The following is a 20,787-nucleotide window of genomic DNA, read 5'->3' on the forward strand; positions in this document are numbered from 1 at the left end:
TCCCCCGCCCTCAACCCAATGGAGATGGTTTGGGATGAGTCAGACTGCAGAGTGAAGGAGTAGTACGATTCTGACAGGATTAGTTATTTTTCCAAACTGCCCCCATGTAATTATTTTTTTTCAATACATTTTTTCAGTTATGACGGAAGTCTCGTGATAATATTTGAATTGAGGAAGTGTGATCATAATCATATTTTGGCGTTCCGCATTAAAAGACGTCCTAAAAGACATCCTAAATGCCCCCCCCCTCCCCTTCAGATGTGAGCTAAACAGCGAACTTGCACTTGATATGTGTTGTTAGGCTATGAATGAGAAACTGAACTTGTCATTTCCAATTGTTTAGCTCAGTTTTATGCTGCTTTGCGATCTATTATCAGCAAGGGTTGCATTAAATAGGCACAATATTTTTTTATTATGCATTTGACATGTTAATTTAATTCGTACAGAACTTCTAAGCAAAGGCATTCACTGTGACAGTTGATACATGTAGGCCCTTCATACAGTGCATTCGGAAAGTATATTGACTCCATTTTTGTTATGTTACAGCCTTATTCTAAAATTAATAAAATATATATATATATATATTAATACCCCATAATGACAAAGCGAAAACAGGTTTAGACATTTTTGCAAAAGAACGCCTTATTTACATAAGTATTCAGACCCTTTGCTATGAGACTCGAAATTGAGTTCAGGTGCATCCGGTTTCCATTGATCATCGTTGAGATGTTTCTACAACTTGATTGGAGTCCACCTGTGGTAAATTCAATTGATTGGACATGACTTGGAAAGGCACACACCTGTCTATAAACGGTCCCACAGTTGACAGTGCATGTCAAAGCAGAAACCAAGCCATGAGGTCGAAGGAAATGTCCGTTGAGCTCCGAGACTGAATTGTGTCGAGGCACATATCTGGGGAAGGGTACCAACAAAAATGATCCCGCATTGAAAAACACTGTATATATTTTGAATGAAGCTGCAATAGGCTATTCAATTGTATTATTTTCATACAGTAGTGTATTATCCGCAGAAAACAAAAACTTTACCTCAGGCTACACTGTTTCTTAACATCTGTCAAAAACCCATCATGCATATGTAACAGTACAGCTTCTGTCACTCTCCTTGCCCCTACCTGGGCTCGAACCTCTGCACACATCAACAACTGACACCCACGAAGCATCGTTACCCATCGTGCCACAAAAGCCGCGGCCCTTGCAGAGCAAGGGGAACAACTACTTTAAGGTCTCAGAGCGAGTGACGTCACCAATTGAAACGCTATTAGCGCACACCACTGCTAACTAGCTAGCCATTTCACGTCGGTTACACTTAGTCATACTGTTACTACTGCCTACACCTTAGCTAGCTAGCTTAGATTTCTACTGCATCAATGGATTCGCAGGAAATAGTAATGTTGTGCTGGGAGCTGTTTCAGACGATCAGGGCTGCCAACTTATTGCCAACTACATTTTGACACCTGAGCCAGAGAGTGAGTCCATCAGCGACTCCAGACAGCACAGACACCGAGTCAGACGAGCTCACCGACGTTGAGGCCAAGCCCCTTGAGGCAACCGAGGAAGACCACCCTTTAATGTTGGCTCTTTCAATTACGGTGCTTCAGTCGGTTGAGGGGTAATATGTCAGTGATTCTGGACAAGAAATTGAAAAGGTTCGAGTTCAGGTGCACTTGCAAGTCCAATGAAGGGAGGACCTGCTATTTGCTTTTTACCCCCAAGGAGATGGTCAAGACGTGACCAGTTTTAATGAACTCACCAATGGTAAGTGCTTGCCATTCAACTATTAGTCAAGTTTAGTTTGCTGTGTGTGTGTGTGTGATGAGACAGATAGACTGACTAGCTAGCGTATTAAAGCCGAGAGCGAGACCTTAAAATATTTGCAGTAACTTATTCGACCTGTGCGTGTGTGGTGGGTGCTTATATTTGTCCTAAAGACAGGTTACATAAATGCATGAAATGGCCATCAATAATGTTATCAAATACCTTCATATCAATACTAGTAAAACTGTGTACTGTTTGTGTGTTCACGTATGCATTTGAATGAGTGCAGGTTGTGTGTAATTATTGATATTTGAAAATGTATTGGCCAAAATAGATGACAATGACTGAATGTTAAAGAATTATATATTGTTATCTTACTTTTCCAGAGAGAAAACTAGTAGCTTTTTCCAAGAACCTCTGCAAGAAAACGTTCAGCTCTAAAAGGACATATTTCCTTGATGGCAAGCAAATCTGAAGAGAAACATTCAAGTTCCTACACTTACGTTTTCTTTAGAGTAATACAACTTGGATGTTTTCTGTTATTATTGGAGCTGCAACAGTGGTAATGAGGTACTTCAGGAAGAATGAGTAGTCGGCTGTATCATGAATAGAAATAAGAGCTCAGAATACATTGTTCCTTTCAGCACATATTAAAGGCTTGTTTTAAGTCATTTATTTTCTGGTTTCAGAATTTCTACAAATAAGCTGACAGGAGTGATAAAGTTCTACAAGGAACATGGTGTGGTTCCAAGGAAGAAGTAGTGTGGTGGTCGTCTCGCCAGCAAACAGGTGCTGTACTACGAGGACATTCAGCGAATCGTCCACTATGTCAAGAACTTCGCCAATGTCCACGCGATGCCGCTCCCAGGATGGAACCCTGGATTTAAAAAGGGCAGACATCCGGGTGCTACTGACAATTTCAGACCAAGTCCTCTGTGTGGCACAAGTACAAAATATCGATGCATGAACTTGGTGTCTTCCTGAATCTTGATACTTAGAATTGTATCAAACGTTCGTCAGCTCAAGCCAGCGGACCAGCGACAAAGACTCCCACACAAATTGGATCCAAAAAAAGACGATCAGTCCTCACTCTCTGGGGACGCGTGTGGACATATTTTCTTTAACATTTCTCATTTTAGTTGCTGCTTAGAGAGCCCAGAGCTTACTCTGACCTTTTTTAGCTCTCATCTCCTCCATCCTCTTCCCTGTTTTAGCTCTTTTCAGATGTAGTTTACTCTGTGCTCGGGGACGTGTCAGACTGAAACTATTTGTTTGAGTATAGCCTATACACATTCTGCGACACGTATTTTATAAAGAGATGTTATTTAACGCGCTAATTATTTATGGTACCAAGCCTTCTCCCAGAATGTAATCTGACATGGAAAAAGTAAGGGTCACAACCATGATATGTGCGAGGACTACATGGGATGTGCATGCATTTGTCTGCACATGCATGTGCACATGCGCCACGAACGCGTGCACACCACACGTAGTCCTCACACATGTTTCGAACATGTGCAGTATGAGTTTCTCTGTCACACATACTGCATGTGCGTGTACGTGTGTGAAAATAAGTGAATGTAGCCAATGTGTATCCCGTTGCTTGTATGTGTACAAACGTATACATGTGATCGTGTATGCATATTTGTGCACGACAACGATGCAGACGGACACTATGTCTGTATAGTGAGAGCAAGATGTCATTTTGTGTGTGTAAGAAGAACACTGACACGTCATGTGGATTTCATGGTTTGGTGATGTTCCGCATGTAAATGGCACTAATGGAGGCTGCTGCATAGGGGAGGACGGATCAAAATAATGGATGGAACAGAGTGAATGGAGTGGCTTTAAACGCACAGAAACCATGTGTTTGATATGATTCCGCTCCAGCCATTACCTCGAGCCCATCCTCCCAAATGAAGGTGCCACCAACCTTCTGTGAATGGCACGGCACGTAACTCGCTTGATATTTGGAGTAGAGAGAGCTCATGTTGGTCTCATAAGGAAGATAACATTCTCCTCTTTCCGGCACTGTATCCAACTTCATGTGTTTTGGGGTCAATGTGACTGATTATGATACAGAAAGTTGATTACCACAAACTTTATTAATTCACTTAAAATTGGTCCCTCCCAAAGATCTATTGCCTCAGCGAACAGAATGTGTGAATGGGGCTCTGATGGGCAGCCTCCCTGTTCTCTCTTGAACTATGCCATTACTGGTTAAAGAGACAGCTCACACGTTTATAAATTAAGCTAATTTCTATTTAAATGTTGTTGATCAGTCCAATGAAACAGGTTGCAAGTTGATTCATCTGTAGCCCCATGAAATCAGCCAAAACACGCTCTGTTACTTAATGCATGCACACACTCCTGTTTGAATAAGCCTAGGCTACATCTTGATTTACCCAGTTTATCAATAAAGATTTACCATTCAAATTCACTGAACAGAAATATGAACACAAAAAGCTTATTTCTCTAAAATTGTTTGCACAAATGTGTTTACATCCCTGTTAGTGAGCATTTCTCATTTGCCAAGATAATCTTTCCACCTGACAGGTGTGGCATATCAAGAAGCTGATTAAACAGCATGATCAATACAAAGGGGCACCTTGTGCTGGGGACAATAAAAGGCCACTTTAAAATGTGCAGTTTTTTCACACAACATAATGCCACAGATGTCTCAAGATTTGAGGAAGCGTGTAATTGGCATGCTGACTGCAGGAATGTCCACTAGAGCTGTTGCCAGAGAATTGAATGTTATTTTCTCTACCATAAGCCGTTTCCGTCATTTTAGAGAATTTGGCAGTACGTCCAACCAGTCTCATAACCGTAGAGCGTCTCGTGGGCTAGCGGTTTGCTGATGTCAACGTTGTGAACAGTGTCCCATGGTGGCGGTGGGGTTATAAAGTATGGCCAGGCATAAGCATTTTATTGATGGCAATTTGAATGCAAAAATACTGTAATGAGATCCTGAGGCCCATTGTAAGCCCTATTTTTATTTATTTTTTACGGTATCTGTCTAAAAGATATCTGTATTCCCAGTCATGTGAAATCAATAGATTAGGACCTAATGAATTTATTTCAATTGACTGATTTCCTCATATGAACTAACTCCGTAAAATCAATTAAAATGTTATGTTTATATTTTTGTTCATAATAAATGGATACTATTATGTTATGTAGTTAGATTGATTTTATGATTGATTCACTAATGCATTCATGGCTGCCTCTGAAAAATGTTGATGTAAAAAAAGTGTAATTTAATGATATTGAACTCAAAAGAAGCTCAACAATTGAACAGAGCGTTAGCTGAGTTTGTCTGGATCTTTCTGAGACTTTTGTTTCTTTTTTATTGTTTTTTAGTATCATGATACTAAACCTTAACCTGGTTTCTAAGTCAAAATTCTGGTATCGTGACAGTAAAGAAAAGTAGAGTTCAGTACAGTACACAGTAGATTTATAACTAAACCAAGATAGACCAGTACCTGTCATTTCCAGTGGGAACAAATGATTCCTAGTGGGCAGAACAAGCAAGGAGGTGGGCAGAGCCAAGCATGTGCTAGCGTGATCCTATTGGCGCGTTTTAGCATACATCTGCATATTTCCGTTAGGGAACGCTTACTTCGAAGTGCACGTGTGCAATATCTCAATTCAACTTTGCACTCGTTCTACACAGCACGATAAAAAAATTAAAAAACGAAAGTCTACAGAACTTAGTTCAAACTGTTCATAACATATTCTAGATTTGTGAACAGAGAACTGTATTGAGCGCAAATGTTAGATCAATGAGAAAATGTAGGCCAAAATCCATCTCGTTCAATCTTCTCCCCCTGCCTGTCAGTGGAAATGTCAAGCTGATGCTTCACATTTATACACTACCTGTCAAAAGTTTTAGAACACCTAGTCATTCAAGGGTTTTTCTTTATTTTACTATTTTCTACATGTTCTACATTGTAGAATAATAGACATCAGAACTATGAAATAACACATGGAATCATGTAGTAACAAGTGTTATACAAATTAAAATAGCCACCATTTGCCTTGATGACATCTTTGCACACTTGGCATTCTCTCAACCAGCTCCATGGGGTTGTCAAATGGAATGCATTTCAATTAACAGGTGTGCCTTAAATTAATGTGTGGAATGTCTTTCCTTAATGCGTTTGAGCCAATCAGTTGTGTTGTGACAAGGTAGGGGTGGTATACAGAAGATAGATAGATATTTGGTAAAAGACCAAGTCCATATTATGGCAAGAACAGCTCAAATAAGCAAAGAGAAACGACAGTCCATTAATTTAAGACGTGTTATTTCATAGTGTTGTTGTCTGCACTATTATTTTCTATTATGTAGAAAATAGTAAAATATTGAAAAACTCTTGAATGACTAGGTGTTCTAAAACTTTTGACCGGTAGTGTACATCCAGGGATGTACATTTGTCTCGTTGTTCAATCTGTGGTAGGGATGTGACAAGTGTACCATTTTGTTAAAGTTTAAACCATAAGAAAAATCCTAAAATGACGTGATTCAGATATGATCCTGCGTTTTGACCGCTAGTTGGCAATGCAGTTCAATCTACTGAAGGCCTGGATACCTACCAGACTGCACTCTTACTGCTGTCCCCCACACACACTCGGCAACAATGGTAGTTAATGCCGTTTTAGGTTTCCTGCTGGGTGCCTCTCCTCCATGTTCTCAGATGTCAGTACATGGGCTGTGTGATGGCTCGTTTCAGTGATGCATGACAGCTTGTTCATAGATGTCCAACAATCTGCTGTTAACGCCACACATGGTGTTTGAGAGCGCGCGCTTTTTACTTGCAGAGCAATCATACAATTTCTCCATCCGGGCTGTCGCGGTTTTTTTCGGCATCTTCCGTCTGGTTATAGTTATGCCATTCGGACATTGAAGCCGTCATCCTCTACCATTGACAATATCTGCATATCAATTGCAATACTTTCTGTAGTCGGTGCTGTGATTTCTCTCACTACGTCCCTTATCGCACTGCTGCCAGCAACGGGTTGGGTCTCATGTTCCCTCCCTTTCAGCCTTGCACCTGTACTGCCACGGTTGCTCAGTTTCACCTCGCAAGGTTAGCAGATTTCACCACCTTCTCATTTAATTTCTCAAAGTATTCCCATACAGGATTTTGCTGCTGCCGCTTCACTGTCTCACTCTGACATTTTTTCCAACTGTTAATGACGAGCGGAGCGCTTTATATCCGTGGCAAATAATTTGAAAGATACGGATTTCCTCCTAACGTTACAGCATTGCTGCATTAGGTATTTGTTTAATTCGTTTTCACCCCTTTATGATGGTGATCGGGACCTGTTAGTGCTAAGTTAACTGCACTGTGATTTTAATTTTGTGAAAAACTAAAACGATTGGTTAGGGAGCTTTTCTAAAAGTTAACGATCCCAATTGAATGTATACGTCAAACCCCTAATACACAGTAGAGCCCCCTAGAGTTGAGTACACTACATTATAATGAACTATACTGTACTCTACTGAGCTCTTCTGTGTTGTCCAAACTTGTGGAACATATAGACGTCTATGATTGGTTCAGATTTGGTCCGGACCAACCAAATTTGGTCTTGTTTGGTGGCAGAGCTCATTAAAATAATAGCCTGTGTGTAGGATAATACCCAAATATGCAAAATAAGGATATTGCATATTTCTGCCTTTGTGTACCTGTTGAGGATAAGTCACCATGAAGAGAATGACATTCATAACCATAATTATGCATTTTTGTGCAGTACAGAACAGAAACCCATGATGTAATTCTTTACCGCAATGCTGTTCCCTGGTGTACATCCAGTTCAGTTACTGTAGTTCAATAACCAAAATAGTTTTTGTTCTAAGTCAAGGTGTCATCATAGCTGACACCTCATTATTTTCTGCAGATATATTTGAATCTTAATTCAGAGCAGATATTTAAGAGTTTTTGTAAAATGGTCACAAAGAAAACAGTGGCAGATCTCCACAGTTTTAATAGTACGTGTGCTTTGGAAACATGTTCTGTGTAAATTGATGAAAGTATTCATTGTGCGTAGAGATTGTATGGTTTGTTCAACTTTGACATTTTTTTTTTCTTTTGGCATAGGTAACATTTTAAGTGAACAACCTGAGTCTCAGTGCAACTCCTTTACCATGGAATTGCCCCCAGGCTAATACAACATCTTTATACACTCATGTATTCATGAAAGTTGTTCACCCAGTACTGACACAGTCTATTCTGTGTTTGCACTGAAAGATTGGTTGTTGACATGAAATTGATTTGACTATAACCACAACAACAATTCAGAGGTCTGTTTTCTCCAACCCCTGCTAGGTGGCTCTGGCTGTGAGTTTGAACCTGCGCACATACCTACGGTTGCAAGCCACATCCACCAGTAAAGTCTGCATCAATCTCCCCAACATCAACACTTTCCTCAGCTGGGATGTGACCAAGTTGAAGCAGCTGCTTCCTGACTCTGGAGGTGAGAGGTGCTTTCTGGCTGGAGGATTGAAATGTACTGTAGTGAATTTGAAGGGGTGGCCCGAGTGGGATTGGAACCCTGGTCCCTGTGACTCAGTCCAACACCTTAGCCATTACACCAAGAGGCTTAAACCTCCTGACAAGGTAGGTGTTGTACTAAGTTTGCTACAATACCCCCTTTGGAAAGTCATATCCTTGTGTCCGTGCTATGGGACATACTGGCCTCCCAGCAGCTCCATTCCACTTCTGACACCAATGCAGCGAATTTGGGAGAGAGCCTGAACTAGACTTGGTCAAGCTGTAAAACAACAGCTCAAAATATAATTGTTGGTTTTCTTTGTTTTATTCTTCTATGGTAATGTTGTCTATTTTTGTAATTCTGCTTACAGCCGAACTGGGGAATGTGAATGAGCTTGATGCAGAGCTTGTCAGGAAGCTGCGAGACTTGGTTGGTGTATCAAATGGAACCTTGGATACTCGCAGCATGGCCATCTTAGCCTTTCTCTACATCTACCTCTCTGTCTTTGCTGGGTCAGGGTAAGAATTGAAATTGGTAGAGCTAATTTATATAGGAGTGTTAACATAGGATAATTCTAATCTTGACACCCAAGAATCAAACCTCTAATGAACAATACAGACCCCATGCTAGTGAGGAAGACTTAGGCAGCTGGGAGCTGGGCGGATGCTAAAGAGTAGGCCTAATCGGGGCTGACGCGGGCAGCGCTAGGCTAGCGTGTTTGAGAGAGGAGTGGACGGGCTCTGACAGGACGGACAGCCACTAATTAGAAGCTGGCACTGGGCCCCCGCTGCAGCCTTAACAAGTCTGGATGTGTTTGTCCCTGGGGAGAAGAGCTCCACAATTAGTTTAGAGCACCCGCGTTTCCTGTCTGCCCAAAAGGAGTCTGACTGTCATGGACATTGACAGTGGAGCAAGTATACTCAGCTCACACCCATGCACATATGCACACCACACTAGTCATTCCTGAGGAAAAGTACTGCTGTGCCTCGGTCCTTTGGCCTGTTTGATTAAGATCACAGGAAGTGTGCTTTCTGGATATTTTTGCTGTATGAGCTGTTGCAAAGTGTGAGGTTTTTGTGTGAGATGGGTACCCAAAAGCCTTTTACAAACAGTAGTAGGTACAAACAATAAGCCCAGTTTTAAAGTGATTTCATGGAATGTGTTTATTTATTGTATCTTTTCCACCCAAATGATATACTTTTCTCCCTAGCCTATCTTAGTCTTAATAAATCATACTACTTTCCTATTCCTAGATATAAGCACATCTAAGCTGAGAATGAGAATTTGGTTCATGGTTCTTGCTCCATCGCAGGGAGTTACCCAGCCTGACTGTGTCTGTGTGGTCAGAGTTACCAACTGGAGCGGGTCTGGGGTCAAGTGCTGCCTACTCTGTGTGCCTGGCTGCCGCTCTGCTCTCTGCAAGTGGGACCATCCCTTCTCTACTCAGTGACCAGGAAAGCACAGCCAGGTAATGACTGCACAACAAATCTACTAGATCTAATAACATTGCAACATTTAAATTGTCTATTGGAACAATGTAAGCCATATTTGTCTTAGTCTGCATGTACTGTAGTTTTATGTAGAGTACTTGCACCACTCAATGCACAGTCAGACAATGCACGGTTCTCTCACCGTAACGTATGTCCTAATATATACAGTGGGGCAAAAAAGTATTTAGTCAGCCACCAATTGTGCAAGTTCTCCCACTTAAAAAGATGAGCGAGGCCTGTAATTATCATCATAGGTACACTTCAACTATGACAGACAAAATGAGAAAGAAAAATCCAGAAAATCATATTGTAGGATTTTTTAATGAATTTATTTGCAAATTATGGTGGAAAATAAGTATTTGGTCAATAACAAAAGTTTATCTTTTTTATTTTTTCTATACTTTTTTTATCCGTTATTTTATCAGGTAAATTCTCATTTGCAGCAACGACCTGGGGAATAGTTACAGGATGAATGAGCCAATTGTAAACTGTTTTATCTCACATGTATTGGGTGCTGCCGCCACTGAAGGATGCTATTCCAAAAATCAGTTAGGACTTTGTTACTGATGTCCTCACATGTTAGTATGGGTAGGGCTCATCACAAGCACAGACTGAAGGACAGCAGGGAAATGCTGATGGGGCTTGAATGCCCAGTGTACATTGTCATTGTAATCATCTTTACTATATTTCATCATGTTTCGACAGGTGGGGTGAGGTGGAGATGGAGCTGATCAACAGGTGGGCGTTTCAGGGGGAGAGGATCATCCATGGGAACCCGTCGGGGGTGGACAACGCCGTGGGGACATGGGGTAAGACCCACGCAACACCACAGTACCACACAGCTTTGCATTGTGATGTATGATACCATGAACTGTGTATGTGGACACTACAACGGAATGATATGATACAATCTGGCAACATTTGTCGTCTGCAGAACACAGTGTTGTAGGGATTTATCTCGTTGTAGGATCTCTGTGAGAAGGCAGACGTTATTTGTGCGGATGTTACAGTAAACGGAGGGGAAATGTGCTGCACTATTCCTTTGTGTGTTGCGAGGGCTGTTTTGCGGTCAGAAAATGTATGCTCTATTGTGTTCTTTATTTTCATCCGATGCCGATTTCTTTCACTTTGTCTTGACTCTTTTTTTAGGTGGCATATTGAGATACCATTCTGGGAAAATAACACCCCTAAACAGGTACTGAACAGTTTTTTGCTTAACAAATCACCTTTCCATGAATATGCTCGCTGGGCCTAATTTACATTGACAGATTTACAGACTGTGATAGCAGACATCATTTTAAAGTAGTCTACTGGGTTGGGAAGGGATCCCAGAATGTTATCCAGGTCAGTGGGGGGGGGTCAGCCTGTGAATTATACACTTGAGCGAACATTCCAGCAGGGCAGGTGGAATTTAAATCCCCAAGTGAAGTTAAAATTGACTACTTTAGAATGAAGACGGCGTTGCCCATGCTGTCACAAGAGTGGTCAATGGAAAAGATAGGCGATGCTCCCTCTGTGGATTCTACTATTGCCACTCGTATGAGGGAACCCATAACAGTAGCAACACCTGGACAAATACAGGTGCATCATGTGGTATTATATTGCTAACCTGCCTTTTTTAATTTTCCCATTTGCAGGGTCCCAATGTTAAGGATCCTACTCACAAACACCAAGGTCCCTCGCAGCACCAAGGTACTTGTTGCTGGAGTGAAGGACAAAATGAACAAGGTACTAAATGGCTGCCATCTCATCTCCCCTGTGTTCACCTCCCCAGCCCTGTAATTAGTGTAATCGCCTGTGCTTTCATTTGTATGGGAAAGGCACTCTGGGGCCTGGCATTGAGTGCCTTTGGGTCATTCCATGTCATTTCAATTACTTTCTGACTGCACAACTTTTAGATCTCAACAAAACCTTCCGTACATGTTTGCCCGTGGTAGAAGTTGTCAGAAAGTGACATTTTGGACCTGAATGCCAAAACATTCAGGAGATAGAGGTGCTCAAACCACCCTACCATGGGCAAACATGACCACCCTACATGTAAACCACCCTACCATGGGCAAACATGTACCACCCTACATGTAAACCACCCTACCATCAATGAAAAAGATAAATGTTTGAGTTTGATATAATCTTACAAACAGGGTTGTCAAAAAGTATTTTTTTTTTACATTTTTTTTTTTACCTTTTAAAATTAATTATCTAAATATGATTTATTTTAATTTTAAATGTTCATACAGTATCTGTTGTAGCTTAGATACAATTGTACATAATCAGAGGTGTTTGTGTTGTGCCCACCATTGGTTGAGACAGCATGCTCTTGAATACCCTAACGGGTATGTCATGTTTTGGCTGATTTAATGAACAACAAAATTCAATACAATTTACATTTCTACTTTCAAAATGGTTGGAAAGATGGTTGGAGGTCCACACATCAGAGAATGTTGACCTGAGTAGGAATATTCATTGTTTTAAAATAAACTGTACATTTTCCACAGTAAACCTATTGAAATCCTAGAAATATAGATAATAGAATAGACATTTCCATTCAAGTTGAAATTCAACGGTGGGTGGACTGGTGTCCATCTTTCTGTTAGTAATTGAAATGGAAATACATCCCGTTTTATGAATTCTGTTTCTATGACTGCAACGACCCCCCCCTGTATTCAAGATAATGCCGTGTCTCAATTTATGACAACACGCATACATTTTTCATTTCAAGTATCTAGAAATTCAGAAAGGATTTGACAACCCTTTTTGTAAGCTCAATCTCCTGAATCTTTGGGCATTCAAAAAGTCCCTTTCTGACCACTTCTGACATGGCCAAACATGTTTGGAAGGTTTTGTTGAAATCTAAAGGGGTGCAGTCAGAAAGTAATTGAATTCATATGGAATGGCCAGTTCATAAAACATGGAGATGAAGCACTCAGCTAGCACCCCTGTGTGGCGTTGCCTTGACGACACCCACAGGGGTGAGCACTTCTGTTCTGTTAGATCGACATAGGTGGTGTTACTGGCAGTGTTATGATTGGGGGGGGGGGCAAGCAATGTTTTTCACTCAGCACTGAGTGACTGGCTTTTTGTGTTTCTGCTGTACGGTATCTGACTGTTTAAATGATTATGACCACTAGATGAGATATGAGTATTTGCTGCTTTAGTCTGCACTGTGGACTTCCTTTAGTATATTTAGTGTTGTTCAATTCCTTTACATTCAATTCCCAATTATTTGTAAAAAGTATTAATTCTATGTTTATATGCTGTCCCCCCCCCCCCAGTTTCCCTCTATTATAAACCCTGTACTGGAATCTGTGAATGCAGTCTCCTGCACCTGCGAGCAGACCTTATCAGAGATGACCAACGACACCCCCACACCAGAGCACTACAATATCCTGGAGGTACCGTATGGAAATGCATGCACACGTTGCCTATGGACAGTGTGTCCTGGTGCTGCAGACACACTACCAGTGTGACACAGTGTAGAAATTATTCCCTTCCTCTTACACGCGGTAAAGACTACAGCTGCATGAAAAGACAAATAGTGTTTTCATGCAAAAAAAAAAGGCTCAAATAAAAACGACAGCTGCTATTATGTCTACCGTAGGAACTCATTGACATCAACCAGCACCACCTGAACGTGATGGGTGTAGGACACCCGGCCCTGGACACCCTGTGCCGCGTCACCTTGGCCAGAGGGCTACACAGCAAGCTGACTGGTGCCGGCGGAGGGGGCTGTGGTATCACCCTGCTTAGACCAGGTACTGTAGCTCGCTATCTACTTACCTCCCTATCTGGCTTACAGTAATCAAGTGGGGGGGGGGCGTCTATCCCTATTTGTTCTTACACTGCATCGCCATCATCTTTGGTCCTCACCTTCATTTTGGGTTAGAGAGTTACCATTTTCTATTTGTAATGAATCCTTTTAAAAGTGAGAGATCTATGAAAGGACATCTGTAGATTTGGCTCCATTCTATTGATTGGGTGGGGGGGGTTCCTTCCTGCTGGAATTATTGTATGTCCTGGAAATCTCTACCTTAGTCATCCTTATCTTCTTCCTCGTTTTAGGGAAAAGCTCTGTAGTCTCAAACCGACGTCGTAGAGAAGTAGGGATATGTCAGTATGCCAAGAGAGTGACAAACAGGATCCTATCTTCCACAAAAACAAAACAGGCAGAGAACCTTTCTGAATCCACTGCCTGCTTTGTTTATGCCTGCAGCCTGTAACACGTTGAATTTTAAATCAGCTAAAGATCTCCTAAATATATCCCCAACTGATGTTGATTTGCTTTGTTGTACTAGCAAGCAAGTGTTGCACATTTTTATGGTTTGAAGCTATTTTCCAAAAAGTTTACTTAAGTGTCTGTTTTCCCTCCCAGTGCTCTCAGATCAGCTTTGGGCTTAAAGGCTTTGATTTGAGGTAGAGCAGGGACGAGCATGCAGTAAAGTAACCTGCTATCCTCCTGCCTTGTTAAAATCCACCACTGTCTGGTGACGTGCTAAATATTTCTAATTTCTTTGCTGATGAGCATTGTAATGTTTTTTCTTCCACATAGAGATTTACTTTAGCTTATGGTTGGCTCTTCAGCTAAGTAAATATTACTAATAATACAGTATATGCTATTTCGCAGATGCTTTTCATCCAAAGCAGCAAGTGAGAGCATAATTTTTTTAGTATATTTGACCCCTAACGGGAATTGAACCCACAACCCTGGAGTTGCTAGTGCCACTCAATTTCCAACTTATGCCGGTCATACACTACACGGTTTCGCCACGTTTTTGCTGTCCCAGGCTAATTTTCATGATCGGGGTGAAATCCTATGAACTAGGGCTAGTGTCAGTACGTCAGGACTTGTGTAGTTTGAGCGGATCAAGGACTCAACCATGATGGCTGTTCCATTCACCAGACCCCGGTTGGTTGTGCATCTTGTAGTATGAGCATTGCTACGATGCGATTAGACAAGGACTACTTCTAATAGCCAATGAGCACTCAGCATGTAAGACCAAATCAATGATGGCTAACACGGAACCCAAACCGTTTGCGCGCGTGCGCCATCGTGCATAAATGTATTTTGTCCCCCCACACCAAACGCAATCACGACACGCATGTTAAAATATCAAAACAAACTCTGAATAGACCTATCGGACAATTATTATATTTTTTTCTTGGGCCTCTATAACTATATCAATTTTTTTTTGCAAATTGGATTGATCCCCTCTACCACACGGAACCCCACTAATCCTACTGACAGAAACGCATGAGGTGGCTAAAAACAAACCTCCATCCTATGCTAGCTTGCTACCGATGGCCCGGCTAGCTGTCTGAATCGACGTGACCCCAACCAACCTCACTACTCACTGGACCCTTTTGATCACTTGACTAAGCATGCCTCTCCTTAATGTCAATATGCCTTGTCCATTGCTGTTCTGGTTAGTGTTTATTGGCTAATTTTACTGTAGAGCCTCTAGTCCTGCTCACTATACCTTATCCAACCTATTAGTTCCACCACCCACACATGCGATGACATCTCCTGGTTTCAATTATGTTTCTAGAGACAATATCTCTCTCATCATCACTCAATACCTAGGTTTACCTCCACTGTATTCACATCCTACCATACATTTGTCTGTACATTATACCTTGAAGCTATTTTATCGCCCCCAGAAACCTCCTTTTACTCTCTGTTCCAGACGTTCTAGACGACCAATTCTCATTGCTTTTAGCCGCACCCTTATCCTACTCCTCCTCTTTTCCTCTGGTGATGTAGCGGTGAATCCAGGCCCTGCAGTGCCTAGCTCCACTCCTATTCCCCAGGCGCTCTCTTTTGATGACTTCTGTAACCGTAATAGCCTTGGTTTCATGCATATTAACATTAGAAGCCTCCCTAAGTTTGTTTTATTCACTGCTTTAGCACACTCTACCAACCCGGATGTTCTAGCTGTGTCTGAATCCTGGCTTAGGAAGACCACCAAAAATTCTGAAATTTTCATCCCAAACTAAATTTTCAGACAAGATAGAACTGCCAAAGGGGGCGGTGTTGCAATCTACTGCAAAGATAGCCTGCAGAGTTCTGTCCTACTATCCAGGTCTGTACCCAAACAATTTGAACTTCTACTTTTAAAAATCCACCGCTCTAAAAAGTCTCACCGTTGCCGCCTGCTATAGACCACCCTCTGCCCCCAGCTGTGCTCTGGACACCATATGTGAACTGATTGCCCCCTATCTATCTTTAGAGCTCGTGCTGCAAGGCGACCTAAACTGGAGCATGCTTAACACCCCAGCCATCCTACAATCTAAGCTTGATGCCTTCAATCTCACACAAATTATCAATGAACCTACCAGGTACCTCCCCAAAGCCGTAAACACAGCCACCCTCATAGATATCATCCTAACCAACTTGCCCTCTAAATACACCTCTGCTGTCTTCAACCAAAATCTCAGCGATCACTGCCTCATTGCCTGCATCTGTAATGGGTCAGCGGTCAAACGACCTCCACTCATCACTGTCAAACGCTCCCTGAAACACTTCAGCGAGCAGGCCTTTCTAATCGACCTGGCCGGGGTATCCTGGAAGGATATTGATCTCATCCCGTCAGTAGAGGATGCCTGGTTATTTTTTTAAATGCCTTCCTAACCATCTTAAATAAGCATGCCCCATTCAATAAATTTAGAACCAGGAACAGATATAGCCCTTGGTTCTCCCCAGACCTGACTGCCCTTAACCAACACAAAAACATCCTATGGCGTTCTGCATTAGCATTGAACAGCCCCTGTGATATGCAGCTTTTCAGGGAAGCTAGAAACCAATATACACAGGCAGTTAGAAAAGCCAAGGCTAGCTTTTTCAAGCAGAAATTTGCTTCCTGCAACACTAACTCAAAAAAGTTCTGGGACACTGTAAAGTCCATGGAGAATAAGAACACCTCCTCCCAGCTGCCCACTGCACTGAAGATAGGAAACACTGTCACCACTGATAAATCCACTATAATTGAGAATTTCAATAAGCATTTTTCTACGGCTGGCCATGCTTTCCACCTGGCTACCCCTACCCCGGTCAACAGCACTGTACCCCCCACAGCAACTCGCCCAAGCCTTCCCCATTTCTCCTTCTCCCAAATCCAGTCAGCTGATGTTCTGAAAGAACTGCAACATCTGGACCCCTACAAATCAGCCGGGCTAGACAATCTGGTCCCTTTCTTTCTAAAATTATCTGCCGAAATTGTTGCCACCCCCATTACTAGCCTGTTCAACCTCTCTTTTGTGTCGTCTGAGATTCCCAAAGATTGGAAAGCAGCTGTGGTCATCCCCCTCTTCAAAGGGAGGGACACTCTTGATCCAAACTGCTATAGACCTATACCTATCCTACCCTGCCTTTCTAAGGTCTTCGAAAGCCAAGTCAACAAACAGATTACCGACCATTTAGAATCTCACCATACCCTCTCTGCTATGCAATCTGGTTTCCGAAATGGTCATGGGTGCACCTCAGCCACGCTCAAGGTCCTAAACAATGTCTTAACCGCCATCGATAAGAAACATTACTGTGCAGCCGTATTCATTGATCTGACCAAGGCTTTCGACTCTGTCAATCACCACATCCTCATCGGCAGACTCGACAGCCTTGGTTTCTCAAATCATTGCCTCGCCTGGTTCACCAACTACTTCTCTGATAGAGTTCAGTGTGTCAAATCGGAGGGTCTGTTGTCCGGACCTCTGGCAGTCTCTATGGGGGTGCCACAGGGTTCAATTCTTGGACTGACTCTCTTCTCTGTATACATCAATGATGTCGCTCTTTCTGCTGGTGAGTCTCTGATCCACCTCTACGCAGACGACACCATTTTGTATACTTCTGGCCCTTCTTTGGACACTGTGTTAACAACCCTCCAGGCAAGCTTCAATGCCATACAACTCTCCTTCCATGGCCTCCAATTGCTCTTAAATACAAGTAAAACTAAATGCATGCTCTTCAACAGATCGCTGCCTGCACCTGACCGCCTGTCCAACATCACTACTCTGGACGACTCTGACTTAGAATACGTGGACAACTACAAATACCTAGGGGTCTGGTTAGACTGTAAACTCTCCTTCCAGACCCACATCAAACATCTCCAATCCAAAGTTAAATCTACAAGTGGCTTCCTATTTCGCAACAAAGCATCCTTCACTCATGCTGCCAAACATACCCTTGTAAAACTGACCATCCTACCAATCCTCGACTTCGGCGACGTCATTTACAAAATAGCCTCCAATACCCTTCTCAACTAATTGGATGCAGTCTATCACAGTGCCATCCGTTTTGTCACCATAGCCCCATATACTACCCACCATTGCGACCTGTACGCTCTCGTTGGCTGGCCCTCGCTTCATACTCGTCGCCAAACCCACTGGCTCCATGTCATCTACAAGAGCCTGCTAGGTAAAGTCCCCCCTTATCTCAGCTTGCTGGTCACCATAGCATCACCCACCTGTAGCATGCGCTCCAGCAGGTATATCTGTCTGGTCACCCCCAAAACCAATTATTTCTTTGGCCGCCTCTCCTTCCAGTTCTCTGCTGCCAATGACTGGAACGAACTACAAAACTCTCTGAAACTGGAAACACTTATCTCCCTCACTAGATTTAAGCACCAGCTCTCAGAGCAGCTCACAGATTACTGCACCTGTACATAGCCCACCTATAATTTAGCCCAAACAACTACCTCTTTCCCTACTGTATTTATTTTATTTATTTATTTTGCTCCTTTGCACCCCATTATTTTTATTTCTCCTTTGCACATTCTTCCACTGCAAATATACCATTCCAGTGTTTTACTTGCTATATTGTATTTACTTTGCCACCATGCCTTTACCTCCCTTATCTCACCTGATTTGCTCACATCGTATATAGACTTGTTTCTACTGTATTATTGACTGTAGGTTTGTTTTACTCCATGTGTAACTCTTTGCTTTATCTTGGCCAGGTCGCAATTGTAAATGAGAACTTGTTCTCAATTTGCCTACCTGGTTAAATAAAGGTGAAATAAAATATAAAAAATAGCACATTTGACACATTCACACCCTAAGTGTTTTTTAAATATTTTTTACCCCTAGCCCTTACACATTTTTTAAATCCAGTTATTTGTTTTGTCCCATTTATTTGGCACCGCTGGTGTGCCCCTTCTGCTGTTTGCTGGCGAGGGCTTTGTGAGCAGCTCTCACAGCGGCCATCAGACTCCCACGGCACAGAGCTCTAGGGTGCATCCAGGGCAAAGGGTGCCAATTGTGTAGCAGCCGAAGTCATTCTCAGAGATGAATTAGGTAAAAACCTACGCAGATGTAAACTAATCCTCTTGCACAGGAGGCACGCACGGAGGAAACACTGTCGAGTCGTGTATTTTTGAATGTAGCTCACTGTTTGTGATTTAGTTTTTCTTTGTGATTTTCCTCTGGTAGAAACGGAGTGCTCGGTGATCCAGAACACTATCCAGGACTTGAGAGACTGTGGCTATGACTGCTGGGAGACCAGTGTAGGTGCAGAAGGCGTGCAGCAGCACTCTCCCCTCGCCGTCAAAGAGGAGGCCCTGGAGGTTTTAGCACGCTACTGAGACCCACTGGCCATGGGTCTGCCCTTCCTATGGGTGAACAGGTGACGCTTTGCTCCAATTACTTTGGCCTACCAAGTCTTCTATTGTTAAGGCCTGACAACTTCCAACAGAAGAGTTGGCTACAGCACAATACAGCATGGGACATGCATAAATGCTAATAGCGCTTCTCTAACGACCAACCGTCAAGACAGCCTCTTTGTTTCAGGGGAGGACAGTTGCTAATCACCCACTCATCATATATTTTTCTGACATTTCATGAGGTCATGGAACTAAGATTGTAGGGGCACTAGGCAGGTGATCACAGTTTTCATTATTTGGTATGCACTGTAGCCTTCCCTATCCCTGGCTTAAAATGATTGTTAACTAATGTGTATTTAAACTGTTTTTGGTTTAGCAGGAGCTTACCATGAAACTTCAAAAGAAGATGTTGCAAAAAAGCAAGATAAACCCCGTGCGTAGCAGTGTGTCTCGGTGCTAGTATTTAAAAACAAGTAAAAAATGTATTGAAAGATGACAGGCCACCGACCTTGACTCCAGTGTATATTTGCTTTTCTTTTTAATATTAGCATTGCATCAAACTCAGTTGGTCACCTGATTTCTTTTTCTTTTTTTTGCAGTTGTTTACACTTGTTTTTGAATATCAATACCTTGGTTGACTTGTTCTTCGTTTCAAATGAGGGTGCTGTGAGCCATTTGTCGTATAGATGGCAGCAAAATGTAAGAATGAACTAACCTCTTAAGTGACATGAGCAAATCGTAGCGAAGAGATTGTCATTCAGTTTTTGCTTCAGGTGTTAATACAATGCCAAAGCAGATGCATTCCTAGGTATACAAACCTTTTTAAAACTGAAAATAAAAATGTGCATAATTCTCTTGTCACATAAGGGTAATTGTTTTCTCAATGTCCAAAGCATATTTTTGGTGGCGAGAGACCATCTTTTGAAGACAGCCCCTCAAGCTCTTCTTTCCAAGAGATGAGTATGAACTTGAAAATGACAGCATTTCTCAGATTTCTTTGGTCATCAAATATGTCTGACATCACGCCACAGACCAAGAATTGCAAGGCCTTTAAAAATAACTATTGGTAGGTAGGCTACCTCTCTGCCTCCGCCTTTCACATTGCTGTTCACGGTTGTAATATACACTCAGTGGTCAGTTTACTAGGTACTCCACTCGGTTCACGAAAAAGGTTCGCTACTACAGACAGTGAGTCACGTGTGGCTGTGGCTTGCTATATAAAGTAGGCAGACAGGCATCGAGACATTCAGTTACTGTTCGATTGAACGTTAGAATGTGCAAAACGAGTGACCTAAGCGACTCTGAGCATGGTATGATAATCGGTGCCAGGCGCGCCAGTTCCAGTATCTAATAAACGGCCGGCCTCCTGGGCTTTTTATGCACGACAGTGTCTAGGGTTTACCGAGAATGATGTGACAAACAACAAACATCCAGTCAGTG

At 42.3% G+C, this 20,787-nt stretch overlaps 1 protein-coding gene across 2 annotated transcripts in view; it reads left to right on the forward strand.

The window, feature by feature from the left end:
* mvk (mevalonate kinase) overlaps nt 1–20,199 on the forward strand; it is a 33,382-nt gene extending 13,183 nt beyond the window's left edge. For both annotated transcript variants that reach the window (XM_035735476.2, XM_035735475.2), the window contains 9 exons: nt 8,105–8,252; nt 8,641–8,788; nt 9,583–9,738; nt 10,466–10,569; nt 10,910–10,955; nt 11,398–11,488; nt 13,033–13,152; nt 13,359–13,512; nt 19,178–20,199. In XM_035735476.2, the coding sequence (XP_035591369.1) occupies nt 8,105–8,252; nt 8,641–8,788; nt 9,583–9,738; nt 10,466–10,569; nt 10,910–10,955; nt 11,398–11,488; nt 13,033–13,152; nt 13,359–13,512; nt 19,178–19,329 (1,119 nt within the window). In that variant the 3' untranslated portion in view covers nt 19,330–20,199. The remainder of the gene's footprint in view (nt 1–8,104; nt 8,253–8,640; nt 8,789–9,582; nt 9,739–10,465; nt 10,570–10,909; nt 10,956–11,397; nt 11,489–13,032; nt 13,153–13,358; nt 13,513–19,177) is intronic.
* The last annotated feature ends 588 nt before the right edge of the window (nt 20,200–20,787 follow it).

This window comes from Oncorhynchus keta, chromosome 25 (assembly GCF_023373465.1).
Source record: "Oncorhynchus keta strain PuntledgeMale-10-30-2019 chromosome 25, Oket_V2, whole genome shotgun sequence".
In the NCBI taxonomy this organism is placed as follows: Eukaryota; Metazoa; Chordata; class Actinopteri; order Salmoniformes; family Salmonidae; genus Oncorhynchus; species Oncorhynchus keta.